At 41.1% G+C, this 15,954-nt stretch overlaps 1 protein-coding gene across 1 annotated transcript; it reads left to right on the top strand.

Annotated features, from left to right (window-relative positions):
* Positions 1–10,510: 10,510 nt before the first annotated feature.
* LOC119021121 (taste receptor type 1 member 3) lies at positions 10,511–15,424 on the top strand. Its single transcript, XM_037101145.1, has 8 exons — positions 10,511–10,713; positions 10,845–11,145; positions 12,158–12,514; positions 12,599–12,994; positions 13,082–13,288; positions 13,438–13,558; positions 14,210–14,580; positions 14,662–15,424. The coding sequence occupies exons 1-8, from the start codon at positions 10,511–10,513 to the stop codon at positions 15,271–15,273; spliced, it is 2,568 nt and encodes an 855-aa protein (XP_036957040.1). The 3' UTR covers positions 15,274–15,424.
* The last annotated feature ends 530 nt before the right edge of the window (positions 15,425–15,954 follow it).

Consider the following 15,954-nt stretch of genomic DNA (forward strand, 5'->3'; position numbering starts at 1 on the left):
TGCTAATATGCCAATGTCTTGTTCACAGTTTTTTTCCACTGCAAAATTACAGGTTTAAATAAAACCCAAGTTAATAACTGTTGCAATGGCCAGAATTGAAAGGAGAGTATACTATTAAGTAGGTTCATCTGTTTTGAAACAGTAAATTTACCACCTGGAAGCCTTTCTTCCTCCTTGGAACAATACATCTTTTTCTTAATTGTCTTTTCATTTCTTTTCCTTTTTCTTTTCTACATATGCCCCTCTTTCATCTCTCTCTCTGTCTGTGGTCTCTCCCTCCTTCCCCTCATCCACACGGCTGCCCTTGGGCTTGCGGCACTAAAAATAATTGAAATAGTGATACACTGTTAAGCAGCTTTAATGAGCAGCTGGAAACTGCGGAGGTACTGCCTTCATCTGCAACTCATCAGGGATCGTTGGAAAATATGGGCCAGTGATGGAGTGACAACGGTAATGTGAAGGCTGCTCGAGTTAAACGATGTTCAGGGCTTGTGGCTTTGCCTGCTAATGAGCAGGTAACAAACAGCCAGCATTTCCATTCATGTGACAAAACAACGCTGTGTTTCCATTACAATGAAGGCTGTTCAAATCTAAATGTACTTTGTTATTTGCTGAGAATTAATGGTAACATTTTACTTAAACCCTCATTATTTAGCAGTGATAGACAGTATATCAACGTCTAATACATGGGTTATAACACACGGTTATAAAATTGCATACAGATGTAAGTGGTTATTAATGTTTAACACCTATAATCCCTTCTGCGGTCAGCAGGTAGTGAAGACAATTGTAATTGCTTTCAAATACTGTACAAGAATAAACACTTGATGTATTTATATCTGCATTCAACCATTTTACAGTGTGTTATAAATCATTTAGCAAGTATTTATATAGTGCTCACATGTGTCACAAGTCATTTTGTCCAAGTCTCAACTAAGTCCAAACATCTTATTATAACCCATATTTACATTTACATTTCCTTAGGCAGAGATGTTAAGCAGCTGTAAAAACTATTTCGGCGTCAAAGGAGGAAGTGAAGAGAAGTAGTATAAAGAGTAGAAATCCCGTAAAAAGGATGAAGTCAGGGATGGATGAACGGGTTAAACAAAGACAGGATTTTTAAACAGGAAATCGCTGTTCGTGGCCAGTGTGAAGCCTAAATGCTACTAACGTTGTTAAGTTACGTTGCGTATGTAATGTAAGTTATGTACGTAATGTGGGTAAGTTTGTAACTGAGCTTACAGAAGCAACCCAAACCACAATGTTTTCCTAACCTAACAAGGTGGTTTTAGTGCCTAATCCTAACCAAGATTTCTTGGTTGCTAAACCTAACCAAGTAGTTTTTGGTGCCTAAACCTTACCAGGTAGTTTTAGTTCCTAACTCTAACCAAGAAGTTCTCTTGCCGAAGGTTCACCAAAATGTTGTAGGTCCATTGCTTGTCCACTGCAACGGTTGTCTTGTTTTGGGAACAGTGATATATGCTGTTTGCTGGCAATTGACCTATTCAGTCATTTAGATATGAGGATGTATTAATTAATCAAACAAGTGTCTAGTCTTGATGAAGAGAAAAGATAATGTTACTACTTGTCTAACAATGACATTATGCATTGCATTGAATTTGAATAACAATTATTGATAGTTAGTAAAATTATATATCACATCATATTTATTTCTTCTTGATCAAAAATGTATTACCTCCCCATCACTTTTAAACTGTGAAATGCTGACAGCCTAACTGACTTAAAGCTGAAAAAAATAAACTGAACACAGAAAGGTCAGAAAGATAAAAGAAATCTGTCATCCTGACCATGACTTAAAGCAGATGCCTTGCTTGACTCACTTAGAAATGAGGAAATATATGAAAACGGGTATTTATGTTTGTGGTATGAGGCATGAAAATGACTATGACTGGAGACAGATTCAGGTTACCTGAAATGACTGGGCATGTGGCTGCATGGGGCAGCTCCTAACCTGCGCTGAGGAGGACAGACACCCTGAGGGTTGAACTGTGGCAGCTGGTATGTTTCTAAAAACAGGCAACCCCCACCCCCACCCCCCACCCGCCCCCGCTGCTCACCCCTTCCTCCTCCTCCTCCTCCTCCTCCTCTGTTCTTCATAGCAGATGCTGATCTCTGTCTGTCTTCAAAAGGAAGTAATTATTGAGTCAGAGGGAAAGACGCACCTCCTTTTAATAAAACCACATCAAAATCACCCGATGACTGACAGCCTCGGAGTGTGACTCACATGTCGGACGGAAACGGAGAGTGAAAAGGTTCAACAATGACAAAGGGAAAACTGAATTAGAGGTCTTAAGGGAGGCAGAGTCATGCAGTCGGGACAAGACAGAGCTGCAGGCACCAGACATCGCCAGCTTTCATCCCACTTCATGTCTCTCCTCATAAACAGCATTTCCCTCCTCCGCTCCCGCAGTGTGACCTCGTTCACTGCCTGTCTTTCTAGCAGCTCTCCACTCTCTCTCTCTCTCTCTCTCTCTCTCTCTCTCTCTGTCTGTCTGACTGTATGACTCTTAGCCCTCTGTCCTCTGTCAGCTCAGCCTCTTACATAAGATTGACCTGGTAAAATTCCACAGCGCTCGCTCTGCTCCCTGACTCCTCTAACTTCCAAGTGTTTCAACCCGTAGCGACAACAATTTGTTACTGTTCGTATCCAGCCGCCCACTCGTAGGATGTTTTTCCAGCTGCTCACAAACAGGCTACCTCACTTCAAATGAGGCTTGAACTGGGGGGGCTTAACTTTTAAGAGAAGTCCATCATCTAGAAACACTGTGAGTCATTGTTGAGAGCTGTCTTGCCTCCCGCTCTGGAGCGTCTCCTGAAGCTGCTCACGTGAACTGGGGGATGCTTTTGGCAGCCCCTCATGAAACAACACTTTCTTATTTTTGGGGAATTTCGAAGAATGCTTGGCTAGTTGTGCGCACAGTGAGCATTAGATGTTGTTCATAATTTGACCCTAGTTTGTCCTTTTTTCAGGTTTCTAAAGTTTTATTTTGTGTGCAGCTGTGATAAACTAAAATTATAACATTTCAGTATACACGTCACCTGCAACAACAGATGTTTTGGCCACTAGGGAGAAGTGGAAACAACACGCAGGATGCAAGATACAACTACAGGAAATAACTAACCAAAAACCAAAACTATGTCACCGGACCGTTGGACAAAGTGGTGATTTTGGTTATGTTTAGGCACAAAAATGACTTGGTTACATTTAGGAAAAGATCTGTTTGGGGTTAAAAACTAAATTGATTACACATAATTACAGATGTAAAAGCATCACTGACCAGGGCAGGCTGGAGAGACGAGCTTTGTTTCACATACTAAAAAAAAAGTTTAACCTGAAATGTTTTGGTTCCAGCTGGAAACCAACTCTTTGGGTTCCAGGCGTATTCATTTTTGGTCCGAAAGCTTCAGCTACAGTCCAAAATAGGTACACAAACCAAAAGGAAATCCCTCAGTGTTCACCAGCCTGACTGTAACTTTGTTTTCATGCTGCCTGGTGCTGGAAATGTAGCGTAGAGTGGGTTTATTTGGGGTAGTTTGCTGAAAAATTATATGACAACAGTGATACAGTGATATCGTTTTCACAAGATCCACAGTTGTGATCAAAATATAAACTAAACCCACTTTAACTCCATTACACCACACATCACCTTTTCGGTTTTTGATGGTTGTGTTTTAGTCAAATCTTTACTTTCGAAACATGGCTCACATCACCAGTTCCAGGAGGTAAAAACCGCAGCAGGAGAGCAGACGAGCTCAGAGATCACAGATAACTTGTCTGATGAGTCACAGACCGGAGGATGACAGATGAGACCTATCAGTTAGCTTTGGGATGTAACACGACACCAACACATGGGCAGGACCTGCACACACTTCACACACACTCACACACAGGCAAACATGACGGATGTAAAAGTCAGATATTAAGTGCTTTCTGCTGCATTACTCATGCCCATTTAAAATCCATACAACCGGAGAGTGCAATCAATAAAACGGGTCAGTTACACACATCCTGGCTTATGCAATTCACAAACAGATAGAGATACTGAAAGGTTTTTTCTTTTCTAAACAACATCATGATCTGAATATGTGTGTATACAACGATCAGAGTGATGTTCCTTCATTCATCAGATGGCCGAAAAAATGTGCAAGAAAACAAATGAGCACGTAACATCCTCCTTTGCTATTACAACAGTGGTATGGTTATTTGTTCAACTTTTGCTTGCACTGCTCAAAAATTGTACTAACCCCCAGTTCATTAGTTCGTATGTCACAACAGTTTACCCTGCTGTGTCAACCTGGATCATTTGCACAGACTGAAAGATAACTGAATCAATCGTTAGTGACGTCTGAAATTCAAGGTCCTCTGTCACGCTTGCGCTCACTCCTCCCCTCTCCAACGTCCTGCCCTCGCAGTCAGAATAAATCATCGAACACTTCCAACACTTCAAATGGGAACTCTTTTCGAAGCTTTATGCATGACAAGTGTGCCCGTCATTTCATTTCATAACTAACCGGCACAGGTGAAGCGCCTTTGTCCTCCTCTCTCAGATTATTCAACCAGCCAGTAAAATTCACACAGCTTTGTGCCCATGGGCGGCTGTGAGTCAGTCAGCCTCTGCTGTGTTTGTAGGCAGGCAGGCAGGCAGAGATGGAGCCAAACACTCTTGTCCCTGATTTGAACTGCACATCATAGGTTTTTTTCTCACCATGACCTGCACATTAGTCAATCCAGTGTGCAAACATCATTGTTCCAGTCCCTGGACAGTGGTATCTCAGTTCTAAGAATCGGGTTAATTTGTAGGTGCTTTTTTTTTTTTTTTGCCAGGTTTTATCAGCGTTTTCTTACGGGGTTTTTTTAATGTAGCCATAGATTAACCTCCACAGAGATGTCAGGTAAGTTCAAGCATAGGCAGATGTCAAACAAAGATCTTCAAAAGACTGCAGGTACAATGAAACAATGCACAATTATGTATTCCATTGTTTATACATCCCTGCACATGTGAATGTATGTACAAACACAAGTTGCAACACACTTGTGTGCCACACACACACACACACACACAGGCCGAAGACACGAAGAAGAACAAGTTTTACTGCTGGAAGGGGGGAGGATGGATCCTTTATTTAACCCTTCAAGGTGAGGTAAAAACACCTCCATAACACACGTGTTCAGGCTGTGATAACACACAAAAGCTCCTCTGCACGATGTTGTAAACTCTGCAACTTTACACCACCACCGCTGGTTCAACCCTGACCAGCCGCCCCCGACGGCCCACAACAGGATCCCGTCGTTCCCACGTTAACTCCAGCATCTTAGCCTCGGAGCTGCTCAGGACAGAAGGTCTCATGTCCAGCAGCACACTTTAGTATTCTGCTGCCTGGCTGCTGCATGGACTCGCTGGCTGGCTGGCCTCACTCTGCACAGAGACGCTGGCTAATAATTTGTCAGCCCCTGTGGGGTATGAGGCCAGCATGTCAACAACGGGTCCTGTGTTTCTCAGGCCAGCGATGGAGATTAGAGAGCGAGGCTGATCCACTCTGCAGGCAAAGCGGAGGGGAGCAGTGTGAGGGAAGGAGGGCAAAAGGAAGCAATGGAGAAAGGGTGGTAGTACTCCTGGGAGGCAATATTGCCCAGACTATGTTTTGCAACCGTCACGGCCATTTGGGACTGACAGCACGGGCACTAGTGGCCTATTATGTTTGCTAACCACAGCATATTACCACTGGCAAAAAGGCACAAAGCACCTTGGCGTGCAAGAGAAACTATTCCTTCACATCAAGATGCATGTTTGATGTTCCCTTAATGCAAAAAGTGTCTATGTTTTCTCAATCTGAGAGGTGTTGTGCAACAGTGTTCCCTCCTTTGCAGGTCACAAGGCCAACCCATGGAAATCTACAGACAGGCTGACAGTACAAAAACACGTTTCTTCAGATTCAGAGTGAATCAAAACATTAGGACCAAGAAAATCATTTCAGCATTTCTGCAGGTTGACTCCCCTCTGTTATCAGCTGTTCAAACAGGCCTGCGCTGCACAATGTACCTGCTGCCCACACAGCTGCAGGAAGCTCCGACTTCACTCCATCACCAGCAAGACAATATGTCCCGTTCTGAGATTTCTCACATCAGGCCTGTAGCTCCTCATGACATAAAAATTCCCCTTTCTGTATGTACAAGTAATGTGCCAGATTTCAAACAGCCAACAGGCAAGGCAGACAGTGTGAGTCCCCGTAAGATAAAATGCACACATCTGACATCTAGTGGCTGAGCTACGTTAATGTCCACGCTCAGGAAGAAGTGGAGTTTGTGCACAGGGGCCATAAACTTTACAGCATCGTGGCTGACAGAGTCGGTGTGAACTAGTTTTTTTTTTAATATCTTTTAAAGAGTCAATTATGTAAAAACATTAAAATGTTTTTTTTTATGTGAGAGCTGCACTGTTATGAGCTGAATATTTGTTTGATTACTTTATTTTCCAAGCACAAAATGCCACAAATTTGATGGTTACAGGCTCTTAAAAGTGAGACATTGCTCTTTCTTCCAGACCTTACATTGTGGTAAATTATCTAAGTATTTTTCCTTTTCTTTTTTAAATATGTTTGGACTGTTCAGACAGAACATGACGTTTGAAAAAGTCATTGCAGAGAACACGTGTTAGTTGGAGCTGAAAAGAAGAACATTTTTTCTGAAAAACTTTCATCGATGTATGGAATTAGAAAGGGGTGAGATACCAGAACTCTGTAGCTCCTCATTTCTGCAAGGCTAGCAGCTCGACTAACACATCCAAATCTCAGACCAAACAGTCTCAGGTCAAGTTACATCCCAATGTAGACGCCAAGATTTGGCACGAAAGAAGAATGTGTGCAACAAAAAGACGATTTTTCTTGTTCGGCTGCATTGACTGCCCGTTGCTACTTTGAAAATGTTGCAGAGGAGCAGCTCTAAGCCAAATTTGTTCTCTTTGACCCATTACTCGAGAAAATTATTGGCAGATTCATCAATAATGAAAGTATTTTGATAATAGTAATAATTTACAGCTCACATTTGCAGGAATTTTGCCATGAGCTGATATAGAAATACTTCTCCATCTATAATTAATTTTCTGGTCCTTTCTGTCATTTTCGAAGCAAAAAATGCATTGACAACAGATCCTCACATCAAAATGACGAATCCCAGCGACTACCAAAACAACACATCACCATTCTGTCCATTGTGAGCCCAACAATGTTATAGAAGTGCAATCCTAAATCAATACTCTTACTCTTTAGATTGATTAACGGACCAGGTTATTGGCAGAATAACCAATAATGAAAATAATAATAAGCAGAATTATTTGCAGCTCAAATTCGCCTCAAAGGGCTTTACAATCTGTACAGTATACAACACACCTGACATCAATTTGTATGCAATAAAACATCCCATAAAACTCAAAATGGGAGAAACAGAGGAGAAATTCCTCTCCTAGGGCGCACAGATGTGCATTACATGTGTACTGAACCGAAAAAAGATAAATTTAAAAAATCAGAATAATATTGGTATCTAGCCATTAGAAAAAACATTTTTCAGTTTCTCCACAGAACCCAATGTTAACATTTTATGTTACTTATTAATAGAGGAGCTTCTGAAAACGTAGTTTCCTGTTGTAATGTTGCCATGTTGATGCACCTAAAACAAGAGAACACCAGAAAGCCATACCCAACCAATGTCAAAGAACCTAGACAATTACAATTTAAGCTATTTAAGTTGCTATTTTGAAATGGGCCTTACATCCCAAACTCAACCTGAATGTATCCTCTAAAAAAAGTGACATCTACCAGCTCCAACCGAAGCTGTTCTGAACACCCATGAGACGGGTTACTTTTAGTACCATCAAGCATTCCATTGAGGCAAAGATAGTGATTTTCCATCTGCCAGTTAAGTGTGTCATCAAGCTGCTGAGAAATTATTTAAGACCTGGAAACCAAACAGAAAAACATGTTTGCATGCGTGTGACGCTGGCCCCGATCATAAATGAAAGTTATCCGTCACCACAGCGAACAAAAGGTGAGTTCACGCTTGAAAAAGAAAGCTGCACAAACATAAACAAGATGTTAATCTGTATCCACTGTCTGCACACTGGAGCGATTCAGTAGCACTGAGCCCACACTAATCACACACAGGATCCAGTCAGAGACGCACAAGCAATTTGAAATGTTTCTGCAAATAAAGGTGATTCTGACTATTCACAGAGAGGATAAAGCCTTGAATACGGGCTTTTGGAAGAAGAATGAACTGTAGGTGGAACGATCAGACAGGCTGTGCTGAAGAGAAACACTGAGTTTCATCACCGGCCCTCTTACGTCAAGATGACTAACAAGATAGCCAGCAGAATACCTCCTTTATGTCCCTGAACAAACCCTTCCTGTAACTGATATGTCATCACATCAGGCTTGTTCACTGCGAAAGATAACGTGAAAAACATGGCAACGCCAGCACCGAGAAGTTCACGTTTTGGAGGAAACTTGACATTCTCTGTTGTTCTATGGGATGTAATATCATGCAAATTTGCACAAAATGCTAATTTCTACATGATGTTGTTTTAGTTTATTAGTTTATTTATAGTGTTTTCTGTCTATACACAAGTCTGTAACATGTGCACTAGAATTTATTGACTTTGTTTTGCTAATGCCTCCTCCCTGTCTTACATTCGTCCAATATGCAAATATGATTTGTGCCAAATGCTGCCTCCAGTCAAGGCAAAACAAGGTCAGTTAGAGAGGCAGATCTGCCTTGTTCCCTGTGCTCCACAAGGAGAACAGGTAATGGAGTGTAATGTCACATGTTATGTTAACGCCACTACAAGAGACTGTCACCGGGAGTGCAGCACTACCAGACCAAAGAGCGGCTCTCAGCACTCCACCATAAAAACATGTATCCAACATATAGCATTAAGAATAACTATAATAACCTAATAGAAATAGTCAGTCTTCTTTCTGTTGATTTTATTCGCTTATGTGGGTCATGTCCTGAAATCTTTGGGTTAAGGTCGTTAAATCCTGAACCTTTGGGTTGGTGGGTCAAGCCGGCCACAGCCACTAAAGTGTCACTATCTGACGACCTGGGACACCCAAATCATCAGTATTTGATGTGTTGTACTATCTCACAAATAATGATAAGAGCTTACAGTGGAAACATTTGATTAAAGTATACTCTAGCTACTTGTCTCAGAAGTAACATCACCATTTTATTTCATTTTTGGGGCCAGCTAGATAGAACTGTTGTCTGCAAAAGTGGACAGAAAGCAATTGTTGTCCAACTTGTGTTTTCACGTTTGCCTGAAATTATACTGGTTTTGTCTGGGAGCTCAAGTTTCCTCCGTCACTGGTGCGCTTCAGGTGAACAGGAGGCTCTTACAATGACAACCTGTCAATGTCTTTTCAACACCTTCAGTCAAGCTTGGCTATTGTCCCTTTCTAGTTGTACAATCACGCTAATTGGGCATATCTAAGGTTTGCTCAATGTTTGATTTAAAAAAAAAAATACCATTCAAAAGAAGTTAAGTCTGCTGTAGGTTTATGAAAATATCTCGGGAGGGAATGTTTCAATTTGCTTGTATGGGTGACAAACATCCAGCAATGGTTTTGCATGCAAATCAAAATGCAAAACCAACACTGAGGTGGATGCAAAAAGGCGATGAGAAAATGACAACATAAAATAAAAGCATGTTGCATTATGAGCATTAGAAGTGTCCAGTTTGAACTCACTGCAGTGTGTTTCATAACTGCACAGTGGTTGCAGTAACAGGATTAGCGTAGTATAAAATATATAATAATGTGTACTAAAATGACCTGATGAGCCACACACAGAAACTAAATATTTGCAAAGTGATACTTGTGGGGTTTTGCTGTGATAACAACCCCGGGTGCGTGGGCAGAAAGGAGTTTAGTGAGCTTATGGGATCATCTCCTGACAGATAGTTACACCAAAGAGTATCAAAGAGCAAACCACAAGCAAATGTCAGGAAAATGCTCCGGATAGATGAAACCCTCCTGCACAACACACAAACAGACACACACACACACAAACACACAGTGAGTCTTTCCTTCGTAAATACAGTGTCAACAAATAAGACGCCACCATTCACAGCATTTTCTTCATATTTAAGGTCCTCTCATTTTTCACCAAGATCAAAATAAAAGGGCTAATAATACCACAGCAATCATCTTTTTTTGATTCTGAAAGTAAAAAATATATGTTGATTAGAAATGTTAAGGGGTGCTGATGTTTCATTTCATGTCAATTTGTACCACAAATGTAAATATAGGTTATTATTTAAATGGTCATTTCACATGATTTGCAGTTACTTGGAATTACACCTCAGGTGTCCAGGACAGGGGTGGGGCCATTTGCACCAATTCGCCATGGGGCTATCCAGTGAGTTTGCATACAGCAAAATCTGCTGATGTACTGATGCACATGCACTCCAGCCTCCAACTCCGGCTAATCCGCAGCATGGCTGCACCAGCCGTTATGCTGGTTTTGTTCTGGGCGTTTGGACTGAGCTACGCTGCTGGTTCACCCGAATGGTTCCAAAATATTTCAACCAATCTCTTCAATTTGTCCGGAGACATTATACTCGGAGGGCTCTTTCCCATTAACTACCTCAGCAGCAACCTCACCCAGAGGAGGGAGCCTGACAACATCAGCTGTGACAGGTAATATGTTATGAAATATAGAATTTTAGGGGAAAATAATGACCCACTTTTTTGAGATTCTACACTGAAATGTGTGCCTAACTTGACTAACAAGGCCTCCATTTTGTCTTTTTCTGCCTGTGGTCCCACAGTATCAATGAGTATGGACTGGGCCTTGCTCTAGTAATGAAATATGCAGTGGATGAGATCAACGCAAACCAAAGTCTGCTCCCTGGCTTCAAGTTGGGTTACGAAATCCATGACACATGCAGACAATCTGCCGTCATTGTGAATCCGGCCATCTCTTTCCTCACTGCAAAGTCTGACAATGTGCTATCTGTGGAATGTAATTACACCAACTATGAGACTAGCATATCAGCCGTGATCGGTCCTTATAGCTCGGAAATGGTGTCAGTCATAGGAAAACTCATGGGATTCTTTCTGATGCCACAGGTTTGGTTAAATTTATGTCTCTTCACATGTTCACATACATACTCTTTTTGGGGGTTGATTTGACAGATTTGTTGTTCAAAAATATTCCTAATTTGAGATTCAAACTAAACATTAAACACCTCTGCAGTCCCAGAATTAAATAAGTGAGCTGTCTCACAAAACAAGATGTAATGCAGTAAAAGATTAATGTGTTCTTCATTATTGTCATTCCTAGAATGTTTTGGCTATTTCATTTCTTACAATATAATGACATAGAAAACAGCTGCCTACTTAAAGTATCCTGCAACCTGTGGCCGTATGCAGTGACGGAATGTAGGCTAAGTGCAAGGACTGTACTGTACAATTTTGAAGTACCTGTACTTTACTTAATGTTGCTCTATTTATCATTTCTAACAATTCGTTTGTGTAAGTAAGCTTTTATTGAGAGTGCATTGTAACTCAATGTACAAATGACACCCTTCCCATCTCTCTCAGTGGCCTATACAAGTTTAAATCAGTTTGTGAAGGGGTTCAGTCATCGGATTACAAGTTACTTTGCAAATTGCATGCTGCGTCAACGCTAAAGCAGAGAATTTTTCGATTAAAAAAAACAAAACAAAACACGGTTCCAAACATCAGAAAACTTACAAAGGGTAACTTCAGTAAGTATGCTGAGAAAAATGGCTTTTAAGTATTTTGACTTTAAAGCTAAGTCAATATGAATCCAAAAGTGGTAATGTTCTTATCAAATACGTATTCTTTAAATTTCTTTCATTTGTTAAACGTTCTGACCAAATATTTGACCTGTTACACTAAAATTGCAAATTCTGCACTCTGAACTTTGTATTACATGAAAAGGATTTATCTGGGTTGTGCAACAGAAAAATGCAGCATACACATTCTTCTTCATGTCTTCTTCCTGAGTTAATCTCTCAATAAGATCTGTCAGTAATGGGCAGGCCTGGGTAACATCAGTGTGGTAAAATTCAGAATTGGTGAAAAATTAATCATTTTCATAATCTTCTCATCTCAGATTAGCTATGGCGCCACGAGTGACAAATTCAGTGACAAGCGTCTCTACCCGTCATTCTTCCGTACGGTGCCCAGTGACAAATGGCAGGTGGAAGCCATAGTGCAACTGCTGAAGGAATTAGATTGGAACTGGGTGGCGGTGGTGGGCAGTGAAGAGGAGTACGGACAACAGGGTGTGCAGGAATTCTCCAAAATAGCCTCAAATAACTCAGTCTGCGTGGCCTATCAGGGGCTGATCCCCATATACACTGACCCTGCTCCAGCGATCAACACCATCATCACAAATATAATAGATACCAAAGTTGGAGTGGTAGTGGTCTTTTCTCTCGTAGATCCAGCTACGGACTTTTTTAAAGAGGTTAGTGAAGCATTTTAAACAAGTATTACACGTAGTTGGTCGATACATTAAATTCAATTCAGTCATTAATCCAATCTCCCCCAGATTATCAAGAGGAATGTCACAGGTGTGTGGATTGGCAGCACAAGTTGGTCCATCCATACTCAAATGACTTCTATCCCCGATATCCACAAAGTCGGTACAATCATTGGATTTAGTGACCGAACGCGGCCCCTGGATTTGCTCCCTGCATACACAGAGGAGCTCTTCAATAAACTGAGTGAGGACAGGTCACCACCACCAGATCCTCTCAATCCCTGCCCACAATGCTGGAGCCTCTCATCTGACAATATCACCTTGGTGACACAGCCTGTGCTGAAGCGCACAGCTTTCAGTGTGTATGCTGCCATCTACAGTGTGGCACAGGCACTGCACAACCTGCTGGGATGCGGTGCAACTACCTGTGAGCAAGCGACTGACACCAAAATCTATCCCTGGAAGGTGATGTTTTTATCTGTTTTATAGGTAACTCTTTTTTTTGTTTAAACACAACCATCTTTAAAAAATTACAAAAACTTCATTTTACAGCTGTTGGAGACCTTAAGGAATACGTCTGTAGATGTGAACGGCACACACTTAGAATTTGACAGTGAAGGCAACCCAAACATAGGATACAATTTACTTCAGTGGAACAGGACAGACTCCGGAAAAATAGACTTCATTGACATTGGACACTTTGAAAAAAAACTGAACTTCAGCAAGCGCTTGATCAGATGGCACACTAAAGACTCAAAGGTAATTCCAAAATTTACCAGAAAAGTAATGTAAACCTTAAAAAACATACTGTACAGTTTAAAAGATTTGTGATTAAGAGCCACCTTATCATAATCCAGTCTGAGCAACTGAAGTGTTGATTTTTTTTTAACATAACAATCTTTTCACAGATTCCTGAGTCCAAATGTTCATCAAACTGTGATCCAGGACAGGTCCGCAGAGTCAAAGGCTTCCATTCCTGCTGTTTTGATTGTATTGATTGTATGGCCGGCACTTTCCAGGAGAATGAAGGTAATGCAGTTGTCCATATTTGCATATAGATTTTGGGACATAAACTCATTGCTGTCTTTTCCGAGAATTACATGAGAAGACTGGTGTGTGTGTGTGTGTGTGTGTGTGTGTGTGTGTGTGTGTGTGTGTGTGTGTGTGTGTGTACAGTAAATATGAAGCTGCAGGCAACAACCGGATAGCTTAGCTTAGCATAAAGAATGGAAACAGGGGGAAACAGCCAGCCTGCCTACTGGTATTTCTAAAGCTCATTTATAGACACATCATTCAAAATTCAGATCTTATATATGGAATAGTCACTGTCACAACAATCCCAACACATTACAATGCCATTCATATGATTGTAAACAGTATGCTTAGACATTTTTAGATTTGCAGGTGGAAAAATGCAAAAAAAAAAAATAACCCCCACAGATATTAGTATTATTGTGTGTACCGTCAATCCTATTTTGGTTTCACAACACTGGCATACTAAATAAAATGACACAGTGAAGCTGCGTTATCCTGGGCACTGCTTGGTTAAATGTGAAAATGTAAAGGCTGTATAGAAGCGAGCCTTTGTTGTGGTGCTAGTCTTGGTTTGTTTGTCTTTTTTTCCGAGATAATGTGCTTTTTAATCAAACCAAATGTCCTGTTGTGCTTTCTGACTCATAGAGGATATTCTGTGCAAAGACTGCCCCGAGGGTACATGGTCTGAAAAACGCCAAACCAATTGCACTAAACCCACCTTCATTGTTCTGTCCTGGGACAAACCTGAAGCTCTGGCAATGACACTGGCTGTGGTGCTGGTGGTGGTATGTCAGGGGTCGGTGGGTGTTGTGTTCCTAAAACACAGGGGAACCTTTTTGGTAAAGGCCTCGGGGGGAGTACTGAGTTTTGTAGCTCTTCTCAGTCTGATGGGAGCTTGCCTCAGTCTGCTGCTCTTCCTGGGGCAGCCAGGGGACGTGGTGTGTCGTCTTCAGCTGCCCCTCACCTCCATTTTCCAAACAGTGGCCCTGTCCATCATTGCATTCATCTCACTACAGGTAAGGGATGCAAGGTAAAATGCGTTACTGTGCTGCAGAGCGGACAATGTAATCAGGCTGCAAACCCTTCTTTTCAAACAGATATTCTACGTATCGGAGTTCCCAAAGATGGCCGCTTCTCACCTGCATGTGCTAAGAGGCCCTGGAATCTGGCTGTTTGTGCTGGTCTGCTGTGTTGTGCAGGCTGGTATCTGTGGCTGGTTTGTTGGGGAAGGGCTTTCGCTGTCTACTTACATGGCAAACATGAAAATAGACTTTGTGACCAAATTTCTTGCATGCCCAGTGGAACCCTTGACTGGACTTGCCCTAATGGAAGGTTTCATCAGTGCGCTGGCCCTGATATCGTTCATGTGCACTTTCATGGCAATAAAGCCTCTTCATCAGTACAACCTTGCAAGGGACATCACTTTCGCCTCCCTGATCTACTGTGTGATCTGGGTGACCTTCATTCCAATTTACATTGGCCAGAATCAGGTCAAATTTAAGTCTATTGTCCATGTTTCGTTCACCCTGGCAAGCAACTTTGGACTGGTGGCAGCCTACTACTTCCCAAAATGCTACCTGCTGTTAAGAAAACCTGAGCTCAATACGGCCGAGCACTTCTGTACCTTCCTTGAGGGCGTTCCACCAACACCAACTGAGGAGGAACCACAGTCACAGACAGAATCAGAGCAATCATCAAAAGTCATGTAAAATTTTTATTTGCTTTGTATTTGAACAAATATTTTGTGAATGAACTAGTTAAGGTCTAGTATGAAACCTACTGTATAGCTATAAGTTGACCCATAATGTAATATGAATCTGTAATCATGAAAAACAAAAGCTCATATACACTCTATAGAAACAGTGCATTTATGTACATTTTGTATAATTTTATTAAAATAAAAAGGCCACAGTAGGCTAACTGTAGGAGTAGGTGTTTTGACAGGAAATCTTTTATTGTTTGTTTGTTTGTTTTTTCCCCTTTTTTAATGGGACATTGCTGTGATTTATCCAACATAAATAATATAAATACAAATGAAAATGTTGTTTTTGAGTCTTCATTGTTGTTTTAATCTTTCCTCCTAAGTGGCACTGAACCATATGTTCTCTTCAGATCCTTAGTTTAAATAATTTAATCTTCCAATATTCTGCATTAAAAAGAAAAAAAAGTTAAAGCCAGCATTGGATTTTTTACTCAAGTACTGTACTTAAGTATACATTAGTGGTGCTTGCACTTTACCTTACTGTTTACATTTTCTACTATTTTCTAATTCCAATTCACTATATTTTGGTTCACTACATTACCTTAGTTCCCAGTTACTTTGCAAATTGCATGTTGCAGAGACAAAGCCAGAGCCGGAACACTGAGTTAGAAAGGTGTCAGGGTCCGCC

The sequence above is a fragment of the Acanthopagrus latus genome, chromosome 6, assembly GCF_904848185.1.
Source record: "Acanthopagrus latus isolate v.2019 chromosome 6, fAcaLat1.1, whole genome shotgun sequence".
In the NCBI taxonomy this organism is placed as follows: Eukaryota; Metazoa; Chordata; class Actinopteri; order Spariformes; family Sparidae; genus Acanthopagrus; species Acanthopagrus latus.